Below are 21,116 nucleotides of genomic sequence, written 5' to 3'. Positions count from 1 at the left end.
TTTTGGATTGGAGATGTTTAATATGAGTCTGGAAGGAGAGTTTACAGTCTAGCCAGGCACCTAGGTATTTATAGATGTCAACATATTCTAGGTCGGAACCGTCCAGGGTGGTGATGCTAGTCGGGCGGGCGGGTGCATACAGTGAACGGTTGAAAAGCATGCATTTGTTTTTACTAGCGTTTAAGAGCAGTTGGAGGCCACGGAAGGAGTGTTGTATGGCATTGAAGCTCGTTTGGAGGTTAGATAGCACAGTGTCCAAGGAAGGGCCAGAAGTATACAGAATGGTGTCGTCTGCGTAGAGGTGGATCAGGGAATCGCCCGCAGCAAGAGCAACATCATTGATATATACAGAGAAAAGAGTCGGCCCGAGAATTGAACCCTGTGGTACCCCCATAGAGACTGCCAGAGGACCGGACAACATGCCCTCCGATTTGACACACTGAACTCTGTCTGCAAAGTAGTTGGTGAACTAGGCAAGGTAGTCATCAGAAAAACCGAGGCTACTGAGTCTGCCGATAAGAATATGGTGATTGACAGAGTCGAAAGCCTTGGCCAGGTCGATATCATAACCGCCATCTTTTATCGATGGCGGTTATGATATCGTTTAGTACCTTGAGCGTGGCTGAGGTGCACCCGTGACCGGCTCGGAAACCGGATTGCTCAGCGGAGAAGGTACGGTGGGATTCGAGATGGTCAGTGATCTGTTTATTAACTTGGCTTTCGAAGACCTTAGGCAGGGCAGGATGGATATAGGTCTGTAACAGTTTGGGTCCAGGGTGTCTCCCCCTTTGAAGAGGGGGATGACCGAGGCAGCTTTCCAATCCTTGGGGATCTCAGACGATATGAAAGAGAGGTTGATCAGGCTGGTAATAGGGGTTGCGACAATGGCGGCGGATAGTTTCAGAAATAGAGGGTCTAGATTGTCAAGCCCAGCTGATTTGTATGGGTCCAGGTTTTGCAGCTCTTTCAGAACATCTGCTATCTGGATTTGGGTAAAGGAGAAGCTGGGGACGCTTGGGTGAGTAGCTGCGGGGGGGGAGAGGGCGGAGCTGTTGGCCGAGGTTGGAGTAGCCAGATGGAAGGCATGGCCAGCCGTTGAGAAATGCTTGTTGAAGTTTTCGATTGTCATGGATTTATCGGTGGTGACCATGTTACCTAGCCTCAGTGCAGTGGGCAGCTGGGAGGAGGTGCTCTTGTTCTCCATGGACTTTACAGTGTCCCAGAACTTTTTGGAGTCAGTGCTACAGGATGCAAATTTCTGCTTGAAAAAGATAGCCTTTGCTTTCCTGACTGACATGTACAGTGTTGTAACAATGTGCAAATAGTCTCTCTCTCTCCCTCTCTCTCAGTTAGTGATAACACAACCTCTGTGATCAGATAGCAGGACAAAGTGCCTGGTAGACTTAGAAACTCAGACCCAGGTCCTACTGTAAGTCTGTTTACCCACAGTATGCAGGCTAAAGGAGCCCCCATAGGCCTGCATGGGAGGGGTCACCACCACCTTAGCCAGGATATTCTGACCATTTCACTTTAGGTGAAACTTTAGGTGAATGTGCTTAACCTATTAGTGAAAAGCCTACATTTCACAGAACTTGTTTTTTAATGTATTTGCATATAGTACATTGTATTTCAACATATTAAACTCTACTCACAATTCTGTACTGTCACAGGACCAGTTCGTGCATTTATCCAATGTGTTCCAAGCGGTGGGCACTCCACTCAGAGCAGTTTATTTTTAATATCTCGGACTTGTAAACTAGAACACATTCCAGCTCCAGCCCACTCTACCTTACTGAGATTAGGATGCTAGTGTCCTGTTTGAAAGCAACTCCATGTTGTTTCATGTCGTTCTAATAGTTCCACCAGAGTTAGAACAAAGACCCAGAAATTTCACCGGACATATACAGTGGGGAGAACAAGTATTTGATACACTGCCGATTTTGCAGGTTTTCCTACTTACAAAGCATGTAGAGGTCTGTAATTTTTTATCATAGGTACACTTCAACTGTGAGAGACGGAATCTAAAACAAAAATCCAGAAAATCACATTGTATGATTTTTAAGTAATTAATTAGCATTTTATTGCATGATATAAGTATTTGATACATCAGAAAAGCAGAACTTAATATTTGGTACAGAAACCTTTGTTTACAATTACAGAGATCATACGTTTCCTGTAGTTCTTGACCAGGTTTGCACACACTGCAGCAGGGATTTTGGCCCACTCCTCCATACAGACCTTCTCCAGATCCTTCAGGTTTCGGGGCTGTCACTGGGTAATACGGACTTTCAGCTCCCTCCAAAGATTTTCTATTGGGTTCAGGTCTGGAGACTGGCTAGGCCACTCCAGGACCTTGAGATGCTTCTTACGGAGCCACTCCTTAGTTGCCCTGGCTGTGTGTTTCGGGTCGTTGTCATGCTGGAAGACCCAGCCACGACCCATCTTCAATGCTCTTACTGAGGGAAGGAGGTTGTTGGCCAAGATCTCGCGATACATGGCCCCATCCATCCTCCCCTCAATACGGTGCAGTTTTCCTGTCCCCTTTGCAGAAAAGCATCCCCAAAGAATGATGTTTCCACCTCCATGCTTCACGGTTGGGATGGTGTTCTTGGGGTTGTACTCATCCTTCTTCTTCCTCCAAACACGGCGAGTGGAGTTTAGACCAAAAAGCTCTATTTTTGTCTCATCAGACCACATGACCTTCTCCCATTCCTCCTCTGGATCATCCAGATGGTCATTGGCAAACTTCAGATGGGCCTGGACATGCGCTGGCTTGAGCAGGGGGACCTTGCGTGCGCTGCAGGATTTTAATCCATGACAGCGTAGTGTGTTACTAATGGTTTTCTTTGAGACTGTGGTCCCAGCTCTCTTCAGGTCATTGACCAGGTCCTGCCGTGTAGTTCTGGGCTGATCTCTCACCTTCCTCATGATCATTGATGCCCCACGAGGTGAGATCTTGCATGGAGCCCCAGATCGAGGGTGATTGACTGTCATCTTGAACTTCTTCCATTTTCTAATAATTGCGCCAACAGTTGTTGCCTTCTCACCAAGCTGCTTGCCTATTGTCCTGTAGCCCATCCCAGCCTTGTGCAGGTCTACAATTTTATCCCTGATGTCCTTACACAGCTCTCTGGTCTTGGCCATTGTGGAGAGGTTGGAGTCTGTTTGATTGAGTGTGTGGACAGGTGTCTTTTATACAGGCAACGAGTTCAAACAGGTGCAGTTAATACAGGTAATGAGTGGAGAACAGGAGGGCTTCTTAAAGAAAAACGAACAGGTCTGTGAGAGCCAGAATTCTTACTGGTTGGTAGGCGATCAAATACTTATGTCATGCAATAAAATGCAAATTAATTACTTAAAAATCATACAATGTGATTTTCTAGATTTTTGTTTTAGATTCCGTCTCTCACAGTTGAAGTGTACCTATGATAAAAATTACAGACCTCTACATGCTTTGTAAGTAGGAAAACCTGCAACATCGGCAGTGTATCAAATACTTGTTCTCCCCACTGTAAATGTGAAGCATCCGGTTGGCTTTTCCACTCACTACCAAATATGGTAACAAGAGGAAGCCCAGTGGCTAACAGTGTGATATGATGGAGCTAGATGGATTTTTGCTTCAATTTTGCACATTTTCTACATCGATGAACAGCAGCAGTGTGTGGGTAAAATCTCTGGGGAAGTCCACAAAGCATATTGCATGTAACAGACAGTTACATGACCTAGAGCATGGTCAAGCAAGTTGGGACCACAAAACAAGTATTGATTTAGAACCACAGAGAGTTACCACAAGTTGCAAAGAAAACAGCAGCTGCTTCCCCTATTCCAGCACCATTTCAACTTCATCATTTCAACATCATCAAATCACCTCTGCTTAGTCTAATACAGCGACAACTAAAATATACCTAAAACAATTTAGTTCAATCAAGGTAAGCTAAATAAGATGTGGCTGTCCATGGTTCTGATTTCTGTGTGCGTGCATGTTCGTGCAAGTAGAAAACATGTTGACTCACCCTACTGCATTTGTAGAGAAACACCATTGCAATCCACCTCTCTTTCATGTTGACGAAACTGTCTATCACTCTGTCATACAGTACATGCTTTCTATTTTTTGTTGTCCTAGGCTACCTGGCTAAAATGCTTGCTTGCTAGCCTGACTTCCATTCATGGGCAACGTTAGCTAGTTAACATTAGCCTTCTACATCTAGCTACATATTGAACTTGCATCCTCTCAGGCCAGAGGCACAACAATGTATGAATTAATGGTTGGATCGGAGTTGCTTATAATCATTGGCCAGCACGGAGAATTAAGTAACACCTCAAGTCCAAATCCCTATCTCCATCAATGGCTAATTTAGGAAAGGGTCCATTTTAGCTAGCTAGCTAGCCTCCAGAGTACAACAACAAAACCAGATTCAACTATTCAAATTTTTCTGAAAATGATGTATGCTCTCAACTGGATTTGATAGGAGTGACGCCAAAATCCAAGCTGGCTTCCCATTACATGTTTTTGTTGGTGTGCCAGGACCATTCACAGTTGAGCTCGCTCAGTTTAGCTCAACACTGATTGACACATTTTTTCTACTTTTCTAGGGAGGCCAAATGCTCGCTGGCTTCCCTTGCCTTCAATGCTACGGGTGGCAACGATTTTATACTCGTTTAGACCAGACAGCATCAGATAGATGGCCTACAGTTAGAGAGACAGAGGGGCACTGTTTCGCTCGCTCGGATGCTTTCTCCTGTGAGATACATTCAGCCTCTTGAGAATTGAAGGAAAATTATGAAACACAGAGAGAAAATATAAATTATTATATATTTTTTTTTATTGGTAAATTTTTTTCGGAAGCCTGGTTTCTCTTGGCATCCATGAATACATGCCACTGTCGATGAAATATTTGCTCTCCATACATTTTTCTGTTTAACTTCTTATGGCTGAAGGGGCAGTATTGAGTAGCTTGGATGAAAGGTGCACAGAGGTGCCCAGAGTAAACGGCCTGCTCCTATGTCATAGTTGCTAATATATGCATATTATTATTAGTGTTGGATAGAAAACACTCTGAAGTTTCTAAAACTGTTTGAATTATGTCTGTGAGTATAACAGAACTCATATGGCAGGCAAAAACCTGAGAAGTTCCACTTCCTGTTTGGATATTTTCTTTGGGTGCCAGATTTTCAACCAAGCTCTCATTGAAAATACAGAGAGATATGGATGGGTTTTCACTTCCTACGGCTTCCACTAGATGTCAACAGTCAATAGAACTTTGTCTGATGACTCTAATGTGAAGGGGGGCCGAAGGAGACAGGAATGAGTAATCACTTCCATGAGGTGCCCACGCATTGAACTGGCGCGTTCATGTGAGAGTGAGCTCCGTTCCATCGGTTAATTGAAGTCGATGTAATTCTCCGGTTGGAACATTATTCAAGATGTATGTTAACAACATTCTAAAGATTGATTCAGTACATCGTTTGACATGTTTCTACTGACTGTAACGGAACTTTTGGACATTTCGTCACGTTATAGTGGACGCGCTTTGAGACTTTGGTTAGGGTGTTTGGTAAACAATTCGAAAGTAGCTAATTGGACATAAATAACGGACATTATCGAACAAATCAAGCATTTATTGTGGACCTGGGATTCCTAGGACTGCATTCTGATGAAGTTCATCAAAGGTAAGGAAACATTTATCATGTATTTTCTGGTTTCTGTTGAGTCCAACATGGCGGCTAATTTGGCTATTGTTCTGAGCTCCGTCTCAGATTATTGCATGGTTTATTTTTCCGTAAAGTTTTTTTGAAATCTGACACAGCGGTTGCATTAAGGAGAGGTATATCTATAATTCCATGTGTATAACTTGTATTATCATCTACATTTATGATGAGTATTTCTGTTGAAACAATGTGGCTATGCAAAATCACTTGATGTTTTTGCAACTAGTGAATCTAACGCGCCAATGTAAACTCAGATTTTTTTATATAAATATGAACTGTATCAAACAAAACATGCATGTATTGTGTAACATGAAGTCCTATGAGTGTCATCTGATGAAGATAATCAAAGGTTAGTGATTAATTTTATCTCTATTTCTGGTTTTTGTGAAAGCTATCTTTGGCTGGAAAAATGGCTGTGCTTATTGTGGTTTTGTGGTGACCTAACATAATCGTTTGTAGTGCTATCGCTGAAAAGCCTATTTGAAATTGGACACTTTGGTGGGATTAACAACAAGAATACCTTTAAAATGATATAAGACACATGAATGTCTGAGGAATTTTAATTATGAGATTTCTGTTTTTTGAATTTGGCGCCCTGCACTGTCACTGGCTGTTGTCATATCATCCTGGTGACGGGATTGCAGCCATAAGAAATTATTAAGAAACTATAATCTGTAACAAACATAGTGGATTGCATTTGTAGACTTTACCCTTTGCCAAAGTTTCTAAAAATGGTGTTGTTTAGAAGGAGTGCAAGGCCGAATGGAGTTATTACACGTGCGCACTTCACAGAGCAGGCATTCCCTACGGGAAAAATGCAAATAAATGCCAGAACGCGCCGATAAGATCTCACTAGCTCATACTTGGCTCTGCCCACCTCCTTGCTTGTTCTGCCCCAATGATTAATTTGCTCCCATTGGAAACAACAGGCTCTGGTCTATCTTGGGTTAGTTATAAAAATCACCTGTTCAGGGTGCTTACAGTATATGTCTTACAAACATGATGGAAAATGATTGATAAATTGGCAGATGATAGAATTCACTGTTGGATGGATATTGCCGTTGAATAAACATTATTTCACTTAACACTTTGTTCAATAACAGTAATAAAAGTATTACGTCAGTTCATCTCCCGCCCACTGGTGTCTTTGTGATGGGAACATGGTGCAGTACAAAAGAGGTTGTGAGTGTCTATTTGCTTTTAATGTTCAAATGTCCTTTCCTTATAAGGGCAGATGACGCAGCAGTGACGCCACCTTTCAGCAGTCTGAGGCACAAATAAGTATTTACACACTCTTCCACCGATAAGGGGTTCTCACATTGGACCCTAAACAGGAAATGTAGAAAAACAGTCTCCATTTCTAAACGCTTACTGGACTGGCATGACCATACCACTGTATTTTATTTGAATTGACCATTACAGTTTTTTACACTGATATACACTGTAAGTTAGGCCCTCCTGAGGGCAAATAATGAACTATAGTATATACAAGGCATTTTAATCTACTTTTCACTAGATGTGTTTCATTCAATTCATGTCTTCTATATCTGTACCAGTCATTGAATGGGATGAACCAGTCATTGTCTCAGTGTCAATGTATCAGTCAATTAATGTGTATCTGAGTTGAAAAGAAAATCACCCTTGATGTAATACAGATTTGTCCTATCACAAGTGAAAGAAGTAGTTGTGACTTTGGAATGGCATTGACCTTTACAGTTAATCAGGGAACGTAGAAACGTGTGTATTCTGATAAGACAGGTACAAGGCCTACGCACAAGGCCATTGGCACTGATATGAAGGAGCCACCAAAGTGGGTAGGGGACACTTTGCCACTCACCTTAATAGGGGTGACATTGGCTACTCTTAAAATAACACTGCCATTTTGGGGCGGGTAGAGGAGGTGAAGGTGGTGCAGTAGTATATAAAGCTGAGCCAACAGTCTGGTCCTGCTCTGGAGGTTGGGGATTTTACTGTGAGGAACGTCCCTAGAGCTGCTATAAAGACGCTTCCAAGATTTCGGGGGAAAAGAGGACTGAGCGTTGGACTTCAATAGATTTGGGCAGGCCCTCCACCATGAGTAAAGGGGTAGGTGACCCATTTATGTGATTAATCAAAGCTCTGATCAAATTGCCATGAATTAAATTAGATTTTCCTTCAATGATCAAGGATATTGATTATTCACCCCTAGCAAGATGATACAGGATGTCATCTCTTTGTCTCCAGGACTCTTACGACATGTTTGAGATGAATGGAGAAGTGGATGTCAAGATGAAGAAAAAGAAGAAGATAAAGAAAAAGGATAGGCTAGAGGGCATGAAGAAGGAGATGGACATTGTGAGTGTGATTCACAAGACCAGAAGGAGAGAGAGCTGGAGAGAATATGCCAAATTAAATGAAATGGGACAGAATTGCAGCATAAATACATTGCAGCTTTTACAGTCTGTCAATCTTTACAGGATGACCACGAGATCACAATAGAAGAGCTAGAGATGAGGTATACCACCAGTGTTACCAAGGTAACTAAATTACAGTTTATGTCCGTCCGTCCGTCCGGCCGTCCGTCTGTCCGTCTGTCTGTCCGTCCGTCCGTCCGTCTCTGTCTGTCTGTCTGTCTGTCTGTCTGTCTGTCTGTCTGTCTGTCTGTCTGTCTGTCTGTCTGTCTGTCTGTCTGTCTGTCTGTCTGTCTGTCTGTCTGTCTGTCTGATGAAACAGACTTGCTAATATAAAGTAAATGCCCCCTCTCTCCCTCTCACTCACTCTCTCCACCCTCCTCCTCCTCCTTCCCTCCCCTCAGGGCCTGACCTCCAGCAAAGCAGCAGAGGTTCTGGAGCGGGACGGCCCCAACGAACTGCTCCCCCCCAAAGGGACCCCAGAGTACGTCAAGTTTGCCCGCCAGCTGGCCGGAGGGCTGCAGTGTCTGATGTGGGTGGCAGCCGTCATCTGCTTCATTGCTTTCGGCATCGAGTTCTCCAGGGGAACCCTTGGCTGCTTTGACGATGTGAGGAGGATGGGCGGGGAGAGAAAAATAGGGAGGAGAGAGGAAGGGTAGGAGGAGAGATGTGGAGGCAGAGGTAGAGTAGGAGTAGGAGACTAAAGTTACACTGGGAGGGTGAAGGAGATGCTAAAGTTACACTGGGAGGGTGAAGTAGATGCTAAAGTTACATTGGGAGGGTGAAGTAGATGCTAAAGTTACCTTGGGAGGGTGAAATAGATGCTAATGTTACACTGGGAAGGTGAAGGAGATGCTAAAGTTACATTGGGAGGGTGAAGTAGATGCTAAAGTTACATTGGGAGGGTGAAGGAGGGGCTAGTTACATTGGGAGGGTGAAGGAGAGGCTAAAGTTACACTGGCAGGGTGAAGGAGAGGCTAGTTACATTGAGAGGGTGAAGGAGAGGCTAAAGTTACAATGAGAGGGTGAAGGAGAGGCTAGTTACATTGAGAGGGTGAAGGAGAGGCTAAAGTTACAATGAGAGGGTGAAGGAGAGGCTAGTTACATTGGGAGGGTGAAGGAGAGGCTAAAGTTACACTGGCAGGGTGAAGGAGAGGCTAGTTACATTGAGAGGGTGAAGGAGAGGCTAAAGTTACAATGAGAGGGTGAAGGAGAAGCTAAAGTTACAATGAGAGGGTGAAGGAGAGCCTAAAGTTACACTGGGAGGCTGAAAGAGAGGCTACAGTTACACTAGGAGGCTGAAGGAGAGGCTGAAGGAGAGGCTGAAGTTACACTGGGAGGCTGAAGGAGAAAATACTGTATGTGAAGAAAGGGGAATACATACGAATACAACATGTATTACAGCGTCAATATAATGTAACTGTTTATTTCATCACTATTGCTCTGTGACCACACCTGTCTACAGCTGTACCTCGCCATCACTCTGATCACTGTTGTTGTGGTGACTGGCTGTTTCGGTTACTACCAAGAGTTTAAGAGCACCAACATCATCGCCAGCTTCAAAAATCTAGTGCCACAGGTAAAGATATGGAAATGCATTATAACTAGAGAAATACATTATAACTAAGGAAATACATTATAACTAAGGAAATACATTATAACTAGAGAAATACATTATAACTAAGGAAATACATTATAACTAGAGAAATACATTATAACTAAGTAAATACATTATAACTAAGGAAATACATTATAACTGGAGAAATACATTATAACTAAGGAAATACATTATAACTAAGGAAATACATTATAACTAGAGAAATACATTATAACTAAGGAAATACATTATAACTAGAGAAATACATTATAACTAAGTAAATACATTATAACTAAGGAAATACATTATAACTAGAGAAATACATTATAACTAAGGAAATACATTATAACTAGAGAAATACATTATAACTAAGTAAATACATTATAACTAAGGAAATACATTATAACTGGAGAAATACATTATAACTAAGGAAATACATTATAACTAAGGAAATACATTATAACTAGAGAAATACATTATAACTAAGGAAATACATTATAACTAGAGAAATACATTATAACTAAGTAAATACATTATAACTAAGGAAATACATTATAACTAGAGAAATACATTATAACTAAGGAAATGCATTATAACTAGAGAAATACATTATAACTAAGGAAATACATTATAACTAGAGAAATACATTATAACTAAGGAAATACATTATAACTAAGGAAATGCATTATAACTAGAGAAATACATTATAACTAAGGAAATACATTATAACTAAGGAAATACATTATAACTAAGGAAATACATTATAACTGGAGAAATACATTATAACTAGGGAAATACATTATAACTAAGGAAATACATTATAACTAAGGAAATACATTATAACTGGAGAAATACATTATAACTAGGGAAATACATTATAACTAAGGAAATACATTATAACTAGAGAAATACATTATAACTAAGGAAATACATTATAACTGGAGAAATACATTATAACTAGGGAAATGCATTATACATTGTTAACAGACAAGGAAATAACAGCCCTAAATACCCATACAACAGTTATTTTGTTATTGTAAGAAATTGTTTACTTTCATGACAAATATATTCCTTTCATCAAGACTGATCATAATCCACTCACTACTGCACTGAGGCAAGGCAGTCAGTCCATCAATCAATCATTGAAATACAGGGATTTGGTATAACCATCTATCTCTTTCTAGCAAGCCCTGGTGATCCGTGACGGGCAGAAGAACCAGATCAATGCCATGGACCTGGTGGTGGGAGACCTGGTGGAGATTAAGGGTGGTGACCGCGTGCCTGCTGACATCCGCATCATCTTTGCCCAGGGCTGTAAGGTAGGTACACTAGGCCACCAGTTCCCATTATAGACCACTAACACACTTTCAACCCAGAAGTAATGGCTAAGGGTGTTGATGCAGGTTGAGCAGGAATGTGAACATATGGCTAGAATTCCGGTTAGGATTAGTGTTAGGGTTATAGTTAGAGTTAGGGCTGAGGCTAGGATTAGGGTTGATCCGGGATGTGGACATGAAGCTAGGGTTAGGGTTAGGTTTACGGTTGACCCGGGGTGTGGACATGAAGCTAGCGTTAGGGTTAGGGTTAGGGTTAGGTTATGCAGAAGACCCGGGCTTGAACCCTGGTTGGTTTCATATGTTATAACCCTGTCAGTTCCTTGATCTCATCATCCCCTCCAGGTGGATAACTCATCTCTGACAGGAGAGTCAGAGCCCCAGAGCAAAACCCCGGAGTGTACCCACGAGAACCCCCTAGAGACCAAGAACATCGCCTTCTTCTCCACCACCTGCCTGGAAGGTAGACACATCACAGGAGGCTGCTGAGGGGAGGACGGCTCATAATAATGGCTGGACTGGAGTAAATGGAATTGCATCAAACACATGGAAACAATGTGTTTGATGAGTTCGATACCATTCCATTTATTCCGGACGATGAGCCCGTCCTCACCAATTAAGGTGCCACCAACCTCCTGTGCTACCTAAACACGCACACGCACACACGCACACGCACACGCACACGCACACGAACACACACCTACACATACACACTGCCACCACTGCCTGAAAGGTACTACAGAAGGACACCAGAGGAGGTTGGTGGGAGGAGCTATAGGAAGATGGGCTCATTTTAATGGCTGAAATGGAGTAAATGGAACGGAGTCAAGCATGTTGCTCCCATGTGTTTGATGTGTTTGGTAGTATTGGTACCATTCCATTGATTCCACCACCAGCTTCCTTTGACAGACACACCCCTTATTCAATCACACACAGAAACGATTCACACAGAAACACTTACACTCATAACAACAAAAATTTGCAAAAACATCAACATTATACTTATAATGTAATCTAAAATCCCCTTTCCTCTGCTTGGCCCCTACCAGGAGTGGCCACAGGAACGGTCATCAACACGGGTGACCGCACCATCATTGGCCGCATTGCCAGCTTGGCGTCAGGCGTAGGCAATGAGAAGACGCCAATTGCCATAGAGATTGAGCACTTTGTTGACATCATTGCTGGGCTGGCCATCTTCTTTGGCTTCACCTTCTTCGTGGTGGCCATGTTTATCGGCTATGCATTCCTGGAGGCTATGATCTTCTTCATGGCCATCGTGGTGGCCTATGTACCTGAGGGGCTGCTGGCTACTGTCACTGTGAGTCAACACTGAGGCTCTGGTCTGTCTAGGCCTATATCAAGTTGGTTATAAACAGTTTTCATCAACCATCTCCCTCTCTCTCCCTCCAGGTGTGTCTGTCACTGACGGCCAAGCGTCTGGCCAGGAAGAACTGTGTGGTGAAGAACCTGGAGGCTGTGGAGACCCTGGGCTCCACCTCGGTCATCTGCTCTGACAAGACGGGCACTCTGACCCAGAACAGGATGACCGTGGCCCACCTGTGGTTCGACAATGTGATCCATGCCGCAGACACCACAGAGGACCAATCAGGTCAGAGCTTTGACCAATCATCCGAGACATGGCGATCGTTGGCGAGAGTGGCAGGACTCTGTAACCGGGCCATCTTCAAACCCAACCAGGAGTCTCTGCCTATTCCTAGGGTGAGCAGATAGACACCAACCTCAACACACATTCATTCACAGACACAGCATCAATGAAAAACGATATGATTTATGAGTTACCTTTTTTCCAATGCATCTATGTGCAACAGAGAATAGTGGTGGGCGACGCCTCAGAGACGGCTCTGCTGAAGTTCACTGAGCTGGCCATAGGGAACATGATGGAATACAGGGAACGCTTCAAAAAGGTTGTTGAAGTACCATTCAACTCCACCAACAAGTTCCAGGTAAGAGGCCTGATTTTCTGATCTGATTTCAAGTCAGTCTGTTGAAAGTGTTTATATAATCTACAGTATGTTGTATAGGTGTATCATGTGACTATGAGAAATAATTTAATGGCATGACCAGAATGAGCTATTTGTGTTTGAATCGTACTCTGTCTCCCCCCGGTGGCGAGTAGCTGTCAGTGCATGAGTTGGAGGACCCCATGGACCTGCGCTACCTGCTGGTGATGAAGGGGGCGCCAGAGAGGATCTTGGAGCGCTGCTCCACCATCCTGATCAAGGGCCAGGAAATGCCTCTGGAGGAACAGTGGAAAGAGGCCTTCCAGACCTCATACATGGACTTGGGGAGCCTGGGGGAGAGAGTGCTGGGTAAGGGACAGTGTTGGGGTGTAGTGAACTACATGTAATTCAACTAGTAATTGATCTACATTTTGCAGTAACTTGGTGGTAGTTGAACTATATTCAAATCTTGGAAGTGTTTTCAGTAGTTTTCCTTTTTTAGTGTTACTTTTTGGGCCATGTAGCTTTGTAGCTAACTACTGGAACTACACAGTACTTTTTGGGGCTAAAATAGAATATGGGAGAAGTAGGCAAAAATTTCCTTTCTTTTTCAGCATCAGACCTGCCAAATATTTTGTGTTTAATAGGTTAAATGACACATTCTGTTAACATCTGACTGCAGAGTGAACTGTTCTTGCAATTTGTAGTCTATGACATTTCAGATTTCACGTAGTTATCACAACGTGAATAACTTTTCTAAGTAACTTTAGTTGAGTAAACTGTTTTTTTATGGTGGCTTTAGTATAGATTAACTTGTATTATTTTGTAGCTTGGTAAACAATATTTTCAGAGTAGCTTCCCCAACACTGGTAAGGGACCGTACAAGGCTATAGGAAACCATGCACGAAGGTTGAAGGAACAAGCCAAGAGAGAAACGCAACAGGATCAATTGACTACAAGAGAGGATGAGGGGAGAAAAATCACATCTAGAAAATGTGAAAATACAAGATAGTACCACAAAAGCTTTATAAGCTATCAGGGGGAAATTGGTACCTTAATGGTATCTCTTCTTTGGGCCCATAAATACCCACTAACCCCTCCAATCTGTCCAAACATTTATCTCCAGGTTTCTGTTACATCTATCTAAATGAGAATGAGTTCCCTCGTGGTTACAAGTTTGACTCTGATGAGATGAACTTCACCACGTCTGGTTTGTGTTTTGCTGGACTCATCTCCATGATCGACCCGCCCCGCGCCACTGTGCCTGACGCTGTCATGAAGTGCCGCACGGCTGGAATAAGGGTACGAGGGTAAAATGGGGGAGAGTTCGGGCAAAAGAGAAAGACAGAAAGAGAAAAATGGAGAGAGAGAGTTAGAACGTACAGTGCCTTGCAAAAGTATTCACCACCCTTGGCGTTTTTCCTATTATGTTGCATTACAACCTGTAATTTAAATATATTTTTATTTGGATTTCATGTAATGGACATACACAAAATAGTCCAAATTGGTGAAGTGAAATTTAAAAAATTACTTGTTTCAAAAAACAAAACGGAAAAGTGGTGCGTGCATATTTATTCACACCCTTTGCTATGAAGCCCCTGAATAAGATCTGGTGCAACCAATCACCTTCAGAAGTCACATAATTATTAAATAAAGTCCACCTGTATGCAATCTAAGTGTCACATGATCTGTCACATGATCTCAGTATAGATACACCTGTTCTGAAAGGCCCCAGAGTCTGCAACAAAACTAAGCAAGGGGCACCACCAAGCAAGCGACACCATGAAGACCAAGAAGCTCTCCAAACAGGTCAGGGACAAAGTTGTGGAGAAGTACAGATCAGGGTTGGGTTATAAAAAAATATCCGAAACTTTGAACATCCCACGGAGCATCATTAAATCCATTACTAAAAAATGGAAAGAATATGGCACCTCAACAAACCTGCCAAGAGAGTACCGCCCACCAAAACTCACGGACCAGGCAGGAGGCCATTAATCAGAGAGGCAACAAGGAGACCAATGATAACCCTGAAGGAGCTGCAAAGCTCCACACTTTAAGCCGTACACTCTACAGAGCTGGGCTTTACAGAAGAGTGGACAGAAAAAAGCCATTGCTTAAAGAAAAAAATAAGCAAACACGTTTGGTGTTCGCCAAAAGGCATGTGGGAGACTCCCCAAACATATGGAAGAAGGTACTCTGGTCAGATCAGACAAAAATGTAGCGTTTTGGCCATCAAGGAAAATGCTATGTCTGGCACAAACCCAACACCTCTCATCTCCCCGAGAACATCATCCCCACAGTGAAGCATGGTGGTGGCAGCATCATGCTGTCATGCATCATGCTGTGGGGATGAAACTGGTCAGAATTGAAGGAATGATGGATGGCGCTAAATACAGGGAAATTCTTGAGGGAAACCTGTTTCAGTCTTCCAGAGATTTGAGACTGGGACGGAGGTTCACCTTCCAGCAGGACGATGACCCTAAGCATACTGCTAAAGCAACACCTGAGTGGTTTAAGAGGAAACATTTAAATGTCTTGAAATGGCCTAGTCAAAGCTCAGACCTCAATCCAATTGAGAATCTGTGGTATGACTTAAAGATTGATGTACACCAACAGGAACCTATCCAACTTGAAGGAGCTGGAGCAGTTTTGCCTTGAAGAATGGGCAAAAATCCCAGTGGCTTGATGTGCCAAGCTTATAGAGACATATCCCAAGAGACTTGCAGCTGTAATTGCTGCAAAAGGTGGCTCTACAAAGTATTGACTTTGGACGGGTGAATAGTTATGCACGCTCAAGTTTTCAGTTTTTTTGTCTTATTTCTTGTTTGTTTCACAATAAAAAATATTTTGCATCTTCAAAGTGGTAGGCATGTTGTGTAAATCAAATGATACAAACCCCCCAAAAATGCATTTTAATTCCAGGTTGTAAGGCAACAAAATAGAAAAAACTCCAAGGGGGTGAATACTTTCGCAAGGCACTGTAGCTTATACAAGGTAACAGGCCATCATAGTCTCCCTCATTGTGTCACGTCAACCTATATCAACTCATTCCACTGTGAACTCCCTCAGGTAGTCATGGTGACAGGTGACCACCCGATCACGGCCAGAGCCATCGCTGCCAACGTTGGCATCATCACAGAGGGCAGTGAGACAGTAGAGGACATCGCTACCAGGAAACGCATCCCAGTGGAGCAGGTCAACAGGAGGTGGGTCTTGTTCCCCAACACCAACACGGTCTGGCAGGGTTAGGACTCTGACTCTCACTGTGGTTGATCAATCTCCTGTGACAGATTTGACTATTTATGCAGAGTTTGTATATCAAGTAAGAAGGAGTGAGAACTCCTAATACTTCCTGGAGGTAATAACACTAAACACTGTCAGTGGATTAGACATGTATATTCTATTCTATCATATTCTAATCTATTCTATGTGGTCTTCAGGGATGCCCGTGCCTGTGTGATCAGTGGTGGTCAGCTGAAGGACATGAGCAGTGAAGAGCTGGACGAAGCGTTGAGGAGTCACCCTGAAATGGTGTTCGCCCGCACCTCCCCCCAGCAGAAACTCATCATCGTGGAGAGCTGTCAGCGCCTGGTGAGCCCCCCCCCCCCCCCCCACACACACACACACACACACACACACATATACCAAGTCTTTAGTCACACTGCATTCCAGAGAGGTTTTTGGTTTGGCTAACCCTTCTTTTTTGTCATGTTATCTCTCTCAAACCCTCTCTTTCTCTCTCACTCTCTCACTTTCTCTCTCACTAAGGGCTCCATTGTGGCTGTGACAGGCGATGGGGTGAACGACTCCCCTGCATTGAAAAAGGCAGACATCGGTATTGCCATGGGCATAGCTGGCTCTGATGCAGCTAAGAATGCAGCTGACATGATTCTGCTGGATGACAACTTTGCCTCCATCGTCACAGGGGTGGAGCAGGGTGAGTGAGAGTGTCTTAGCAAATCACAAAACACAACAATAGCCATTTTAACAGGCAGATTACAATTGAAATGTATCCTGTGAACCAATATTTGGTTTCACAAAGTTAAGCCTTCATGATACTAAGTAATACTGATATTGAGGGATTGATTTCGACCATATCTGACACCCAGGCCGTCTGATCTTTGACAACCTGAAGAAATCCATTGCGTACACACTGACCAAGAACATTCCGGAGCTCACACCCTACCTCATCTATATCACTGTCAGTGTTCCTCTGCCATTGGGCTGCATCACCATCCTCATGATCGAGCTGGCCACTGACATTGTGAGTCTCCTCCTCTTCCTCTTCCTCACCCCTCATCCCCCTGCACTATAAGACCATTCTAGAATGATGCCGATTATCCTTCTTCTATCCCACAGTTTCCCTCTGTGTCTCTGGCCTATGAGAAGGCAGAGAGTGATATTATGCATCTGAAACCCAGAAACCCGCGTAAGGATAGGTTGGTGAACGAATCTCTGGCTGCCTACTCCTACTTCCAGATTGGTGAGGGTCCATGTCTGTTCCTGTAGTAATAAAATGTCTGGAAAAGGCCTTGCTTTTTAACTAGGTCCTTTGAGTCCAATTGATCCTTGAAGCTGAATGATTTATTGACCAATATTCAAGGTGATAACCTACAAATAGTCTATTAGTACATTTTTCATGTCCAATTTTCTCCTCCCTCCCTCTATTTTGGTTTATCTCTCCCCCTCTCCCCTTATCCAGGAGCGATCCAGTCTTTCGCTGGTTTCACAGACTACTTTACAGCGATGGCCCAGGAAGGCTGGTATCCCCTGCTGTGTGTGGGGCTCAGGTCCCACTGGGAGAACGTCCATCTGCAGGACCTGCAGGACAGCTATGGCCAGGAGTGGGTGAGTGTGTGTGGCTTAAGGTAGGATAGATATGGCCAGGAGTGGGAGAGTGTATGTGGCTTACTGTAGGATAGATATGGCCAGGAGTGGGTGAGTGTGCGTGGCTTACTGTAGGATAGATATGGCCAGGAGTGGTTGAGTGTGTGTGGCTTACTGTAGGATAGATATGGCCAGGAGGGGTTGAGTGTGTGTGGCTTACTGTAGGATAGATATGGCCAGGAGGGGTTGAGTGTGTGTGGCTTACTGTAGGATAGATATGGCCAGGAGTGGGTGAGTGTGTGTGGCTTACTGTAGGATAGATATGGCCAGGAGGGGTTGAGTGTGTGTGGCTTACTGTAGGATAGATATGGCCAGGAGGGATTGAGTTTGTGTGGCTTACTGTAGGATAGATATGGCCAGGAGGGGTTGAGTGTGTGTGGCTTACTGTAGGATAGATATGGCCAGGAGGGGTTGAGTGTGTGTGGCTTACTGTAGGATAGATATGGCCAGGAGGGGTTGAGTGTGTGTGGCTTACTGTAGGATAGATATGGCCAGGAGGGGTTGAGTGTGTGTGGCTTACTGTAGGATAGATATGGCCAGGAGTGGGTGAGTGTGCGTGGCTTACTGTAGGATAGATATGGCCAGGAGGGGTTGAGTGTGTGTGGCTTACTGTAGGATAGATATGGCCAGGAGTGGGTGAGTGTGTGTGGCTTACTGTAGGATAGATATGGCCAGGAGGGGTTGAGTGTGTGTGGCTTACTGTAGGATAGATATGGCCAGCAGTGCGTGAGTGTGTGTGGCTTACTGTAGGATAGATATGGCCAGGAGGGGTTGAGTGTGTGTGGCTTATTGTAGGATATATATGGCCAGGAGGAGTTGAGTGTGTGTGGCTTACTGTAGGATAGATATGGCCAGGAGGGGTTGAGTGTGTGTGGCTTACTGTAGGATAGATATGGCCAGGAGGGGTTGAGTGTGTGTGGCTTACTGTAGGATAGATATGGCCAGGAGTGCGTGAGTGTGTGTGGCTTACTGTAGGATAGATATGGCCAGGAGTGGGTGAGTGTGTGTGGCTTACTGTAGGATAGATATGGCCAGGAGGGGTTGAGTGTGTGTGGCTTACTGTAGGATAGATATGGCCAGGAGTGCGTGAGTGTGTGTGGCTTACTGTAGGATAGATATGGCCAGGAGGGGATTTGTGTGTGTGTCTTATGGCCAGTACTGGACGAGTGCGTGTAGCTTTACAGCGCCCTCACTTACCTGTAACTCTTGGAAATGTCTATTGAAAATCTCCTGTCTTCTCTGTTCTGCAGACATACGCCCAGCGTCTGTATCAGCAGTACACCTGCTACACTGTCTTCTTCATCAGTATCGAGATCTGCCAGATCGCTGACGTGTTGATCAGGAAAACCCGCCGTCTGTCCATCTTCCAGCAGGGCTTCTTTAGGTCTGTGGATGTTGACTGCATGGAACAAATGTCTCTTACTCCCTACATACAATCATATACTCCATGTTATGCATCGTTCATGAAAGGATAGTGGCAGAGAAGGCTTCCAACAAAATAACTTAGGATGTACCAATCTTGATGGGACTAATAAAACATTGTTTGACCATCCTCCATGTTTTCTGTTTGTGTGCAGGAACAAGGTGCTAGTGAGTGCAATCGTCTTCCAGCTGTTACTGGGTAACCTGCTGTGCTACTGCCCAGGGATGCCCAACATTTTCAACTTCATGCCCATTAGGTACTGTTACACTCTGTTTGACTTGAATGGTTATCGATTCATCTTCTCTGTCATTGTTTTAATGGCTTTCATGTTGGTTTGTTCATGCATGTAACTCCCCCTTACAGGGGCCAATGGTGGTTTGTTCCAATCCCATACGGAATTCTAATCTTTGTCTATGACGAGATAAGAAAGCTGGGGGTCAGAAGACATCCAGGAAGTAAGTAGCCTTGCTTGCTTCTGTCTTATCCATCCATTCATCCATCCATGCATCTATCCATCCATTCACCTACCCATCCATCCATCTATTTATCATGCATCTATCCATCCATTCCTTGCAGTAGTCCGCCCTAATTCTGATTATTTCCATTCCCCTCTCACAGGTTGGTGGGACCAGGAGCTGTATTATTGAGAGAAGAGGGCAGATATCTAGACCAAAGCCATAGGTAGAAAGATGCAGGTTAGCGTTTTCCGTCATGAATCTTGTTCTGGAGGCAGCTCTGCTCTGCAGTGGTCACTAGTTGGCCCAGCCACAAAGTCATAAAATATGATTTTAATCCTAACCCTAGCCTTAACCACACTGCTAACCCTAGCTAATGGCTAACCCTAAACTTAAATTCATTTTTGTTTTCATGAATTTTTACAATAAGTCCAATTTGACTTTGCAGCAGGCCTATGAGAAAATCTCTCAGTTCTGCCTCTAGGACAAGACTCATGACAATAAACGTCAACCTGTTGACGTTTATTGTTATACAAACTGAGTCTGGCTAGCAAACTGTCCTCCATCTTGGCCCCAAACATTCCATTACAAACATTGGTGCCATGGTGTCTATTACAATTTAAATATCAAACAAGGTTTGCCAAACTCTATACAAGTGTAGCTCTGAATATCCTAAACCATTTCTGATATGGAACCAAATATTATACATTGAAATAATAACCATAAATTCTTATGTGATATGTTTTTAAAGACACACCTCCATGTTCTAATACAAAAAAAATAAGAATGCTTGATGTGAGTTTGTCATATCAATTATAATTTAGAATCCTTTCCTTTTGTAAATCCAGTATGTATATGTCTGTGTGTGATTGCCTTTTGCTTCTGAATTCCATTGCCTTTTTATGTATAACATCAAACATATTTGCCATCAAGGGTTCTTTCTTAGTGATAATGTTGGAGGTACAGTAGCCTATATGCATTGTATTTCTGTATTTGTATGAATAAAGTGTGTCAAATATAATGTATTGTATGACTTCATATTCTAGAGAGATACCTGAAATGTTTCTTCACCATTCTAATTTCAATTCAAATTAATGAATCACTTTTATTAAAAGCCAGACACTCAGGGGTTTTGTACATTGTGTAGCTCAGTCTACCTCTGGTTGATCAAATCTTATCCTGTCCTACATCTGTCCACACAGATGGTAATATGGCTTTGACACCTCCACAGTGAAAAAAAGCTTACCAATATTGAGGGATATGATGTCATTGATGTACTTCCTTTCCTTTTAGGTCATTTCAACGCACGATGGCGCCATTGAGAAAAGTAGGCTACAACGTGTTCAACGTTTGACACGAC

At 43.4% G+C, this 21,116-nt stretch overlaps 1 protein-coding gene across 2 annotated transcripts; it reads left to right on the top strand.

Moving 5' to 3' along the window:
- Positions 1 to 7,546: 7,546 nt before the first annotated feature.
- On the top strand, positions 7,547 to 20,777 carry LOC120031708 (potassium-transporting ATPase alpha chain 1-like). 2 transcript variants are annotated; one of them, XM_038977507.1, is made up of 22 exons: positions 7,547 to 7,794; positions 7,933 to 8,043; positions 8,166 to 8,225; positions 8,504 to 8,707; positions 9,565 to 9,678; positions 10,881 to 11,015; positions 11,376 to 11,493; positions 12,080 to 12,348; positions 12,441 to 12,749; positions 12,860 to 12,994; positions 13,168 to 13,360; positions 14,118 to 14,293; positions 16,061 to 16,197; positions 16,432 to 16,582; positions 16,760 to 16,928; positions 17,101 to 17,255; positions 17,351 to 17,474; positions 17,694 to 17,839; positions 19,129 to 19,262; positions 19,456 to 19,557; positions 19,665 to 19,756; positions 19,920 to 20,777. In XM_038977507.1, exons 1-22 carry the CDS (start codon positions 7,783 to 7,785, stop codon positions 19,946 to 19,948), a joined length of 3,075 nt encoding a protein of 1,024 aa, XP_038833435.1. In that variant the 5' UTR covers positions 7,547 to 7,782; the 3' UTR covers positions 19,949 to 20,777. The 2 variants fall into 2 exon arrangements, with proteins under 2 accessions (XP_038833435.1, XP_038833436.1); XM_038977508.1 differs by lacking the exon at positions 9,565 to 9,678 and having other exon boundaries at positions 7,548 to 7,794.
- Positions 20,778 to 21,116: the final 339 nt, after the last annotated feature.

Source organism: Salvelinus namaycush, chromosome 37, assembly GCF_016432855.1.
Source record: "Salvelinus namaycush isolate Seneca chromosome 37, SaNama_1.0, whole genome shotgun sequence".
Taxonomy (NCBI): domain Eukaryota; kingdom Metazoa; phylum Chordata; class Actinopteri; order Salmoniformes; family Salmonidae; genus Salvelinus; species Salvelinus namaycush.
This window is presented reverse-complemented; position numbering and strand designations above follow the sequence as displayed.

Bases quoted from the DNA above. Each gene is read 5' to 3' on its own strand.
- LOC120031708 (XM_038977507.1), top strand. The intron at 16,198-16,431 runs GTGGGTCTTGTT...TGTGGTCTTCAG, and splicing joins GTGGAGCAGGTCAACAGGAG to GGATGCCCGTGCCTGTGTGA. The intron at 17,256-17,350 runs GTGAGTCTCCTC...TCTATCCCACAG, and splicing joins TCGAGCTGGCCACTGACATT to TTTCCCTCTGTGTCTCTGGC.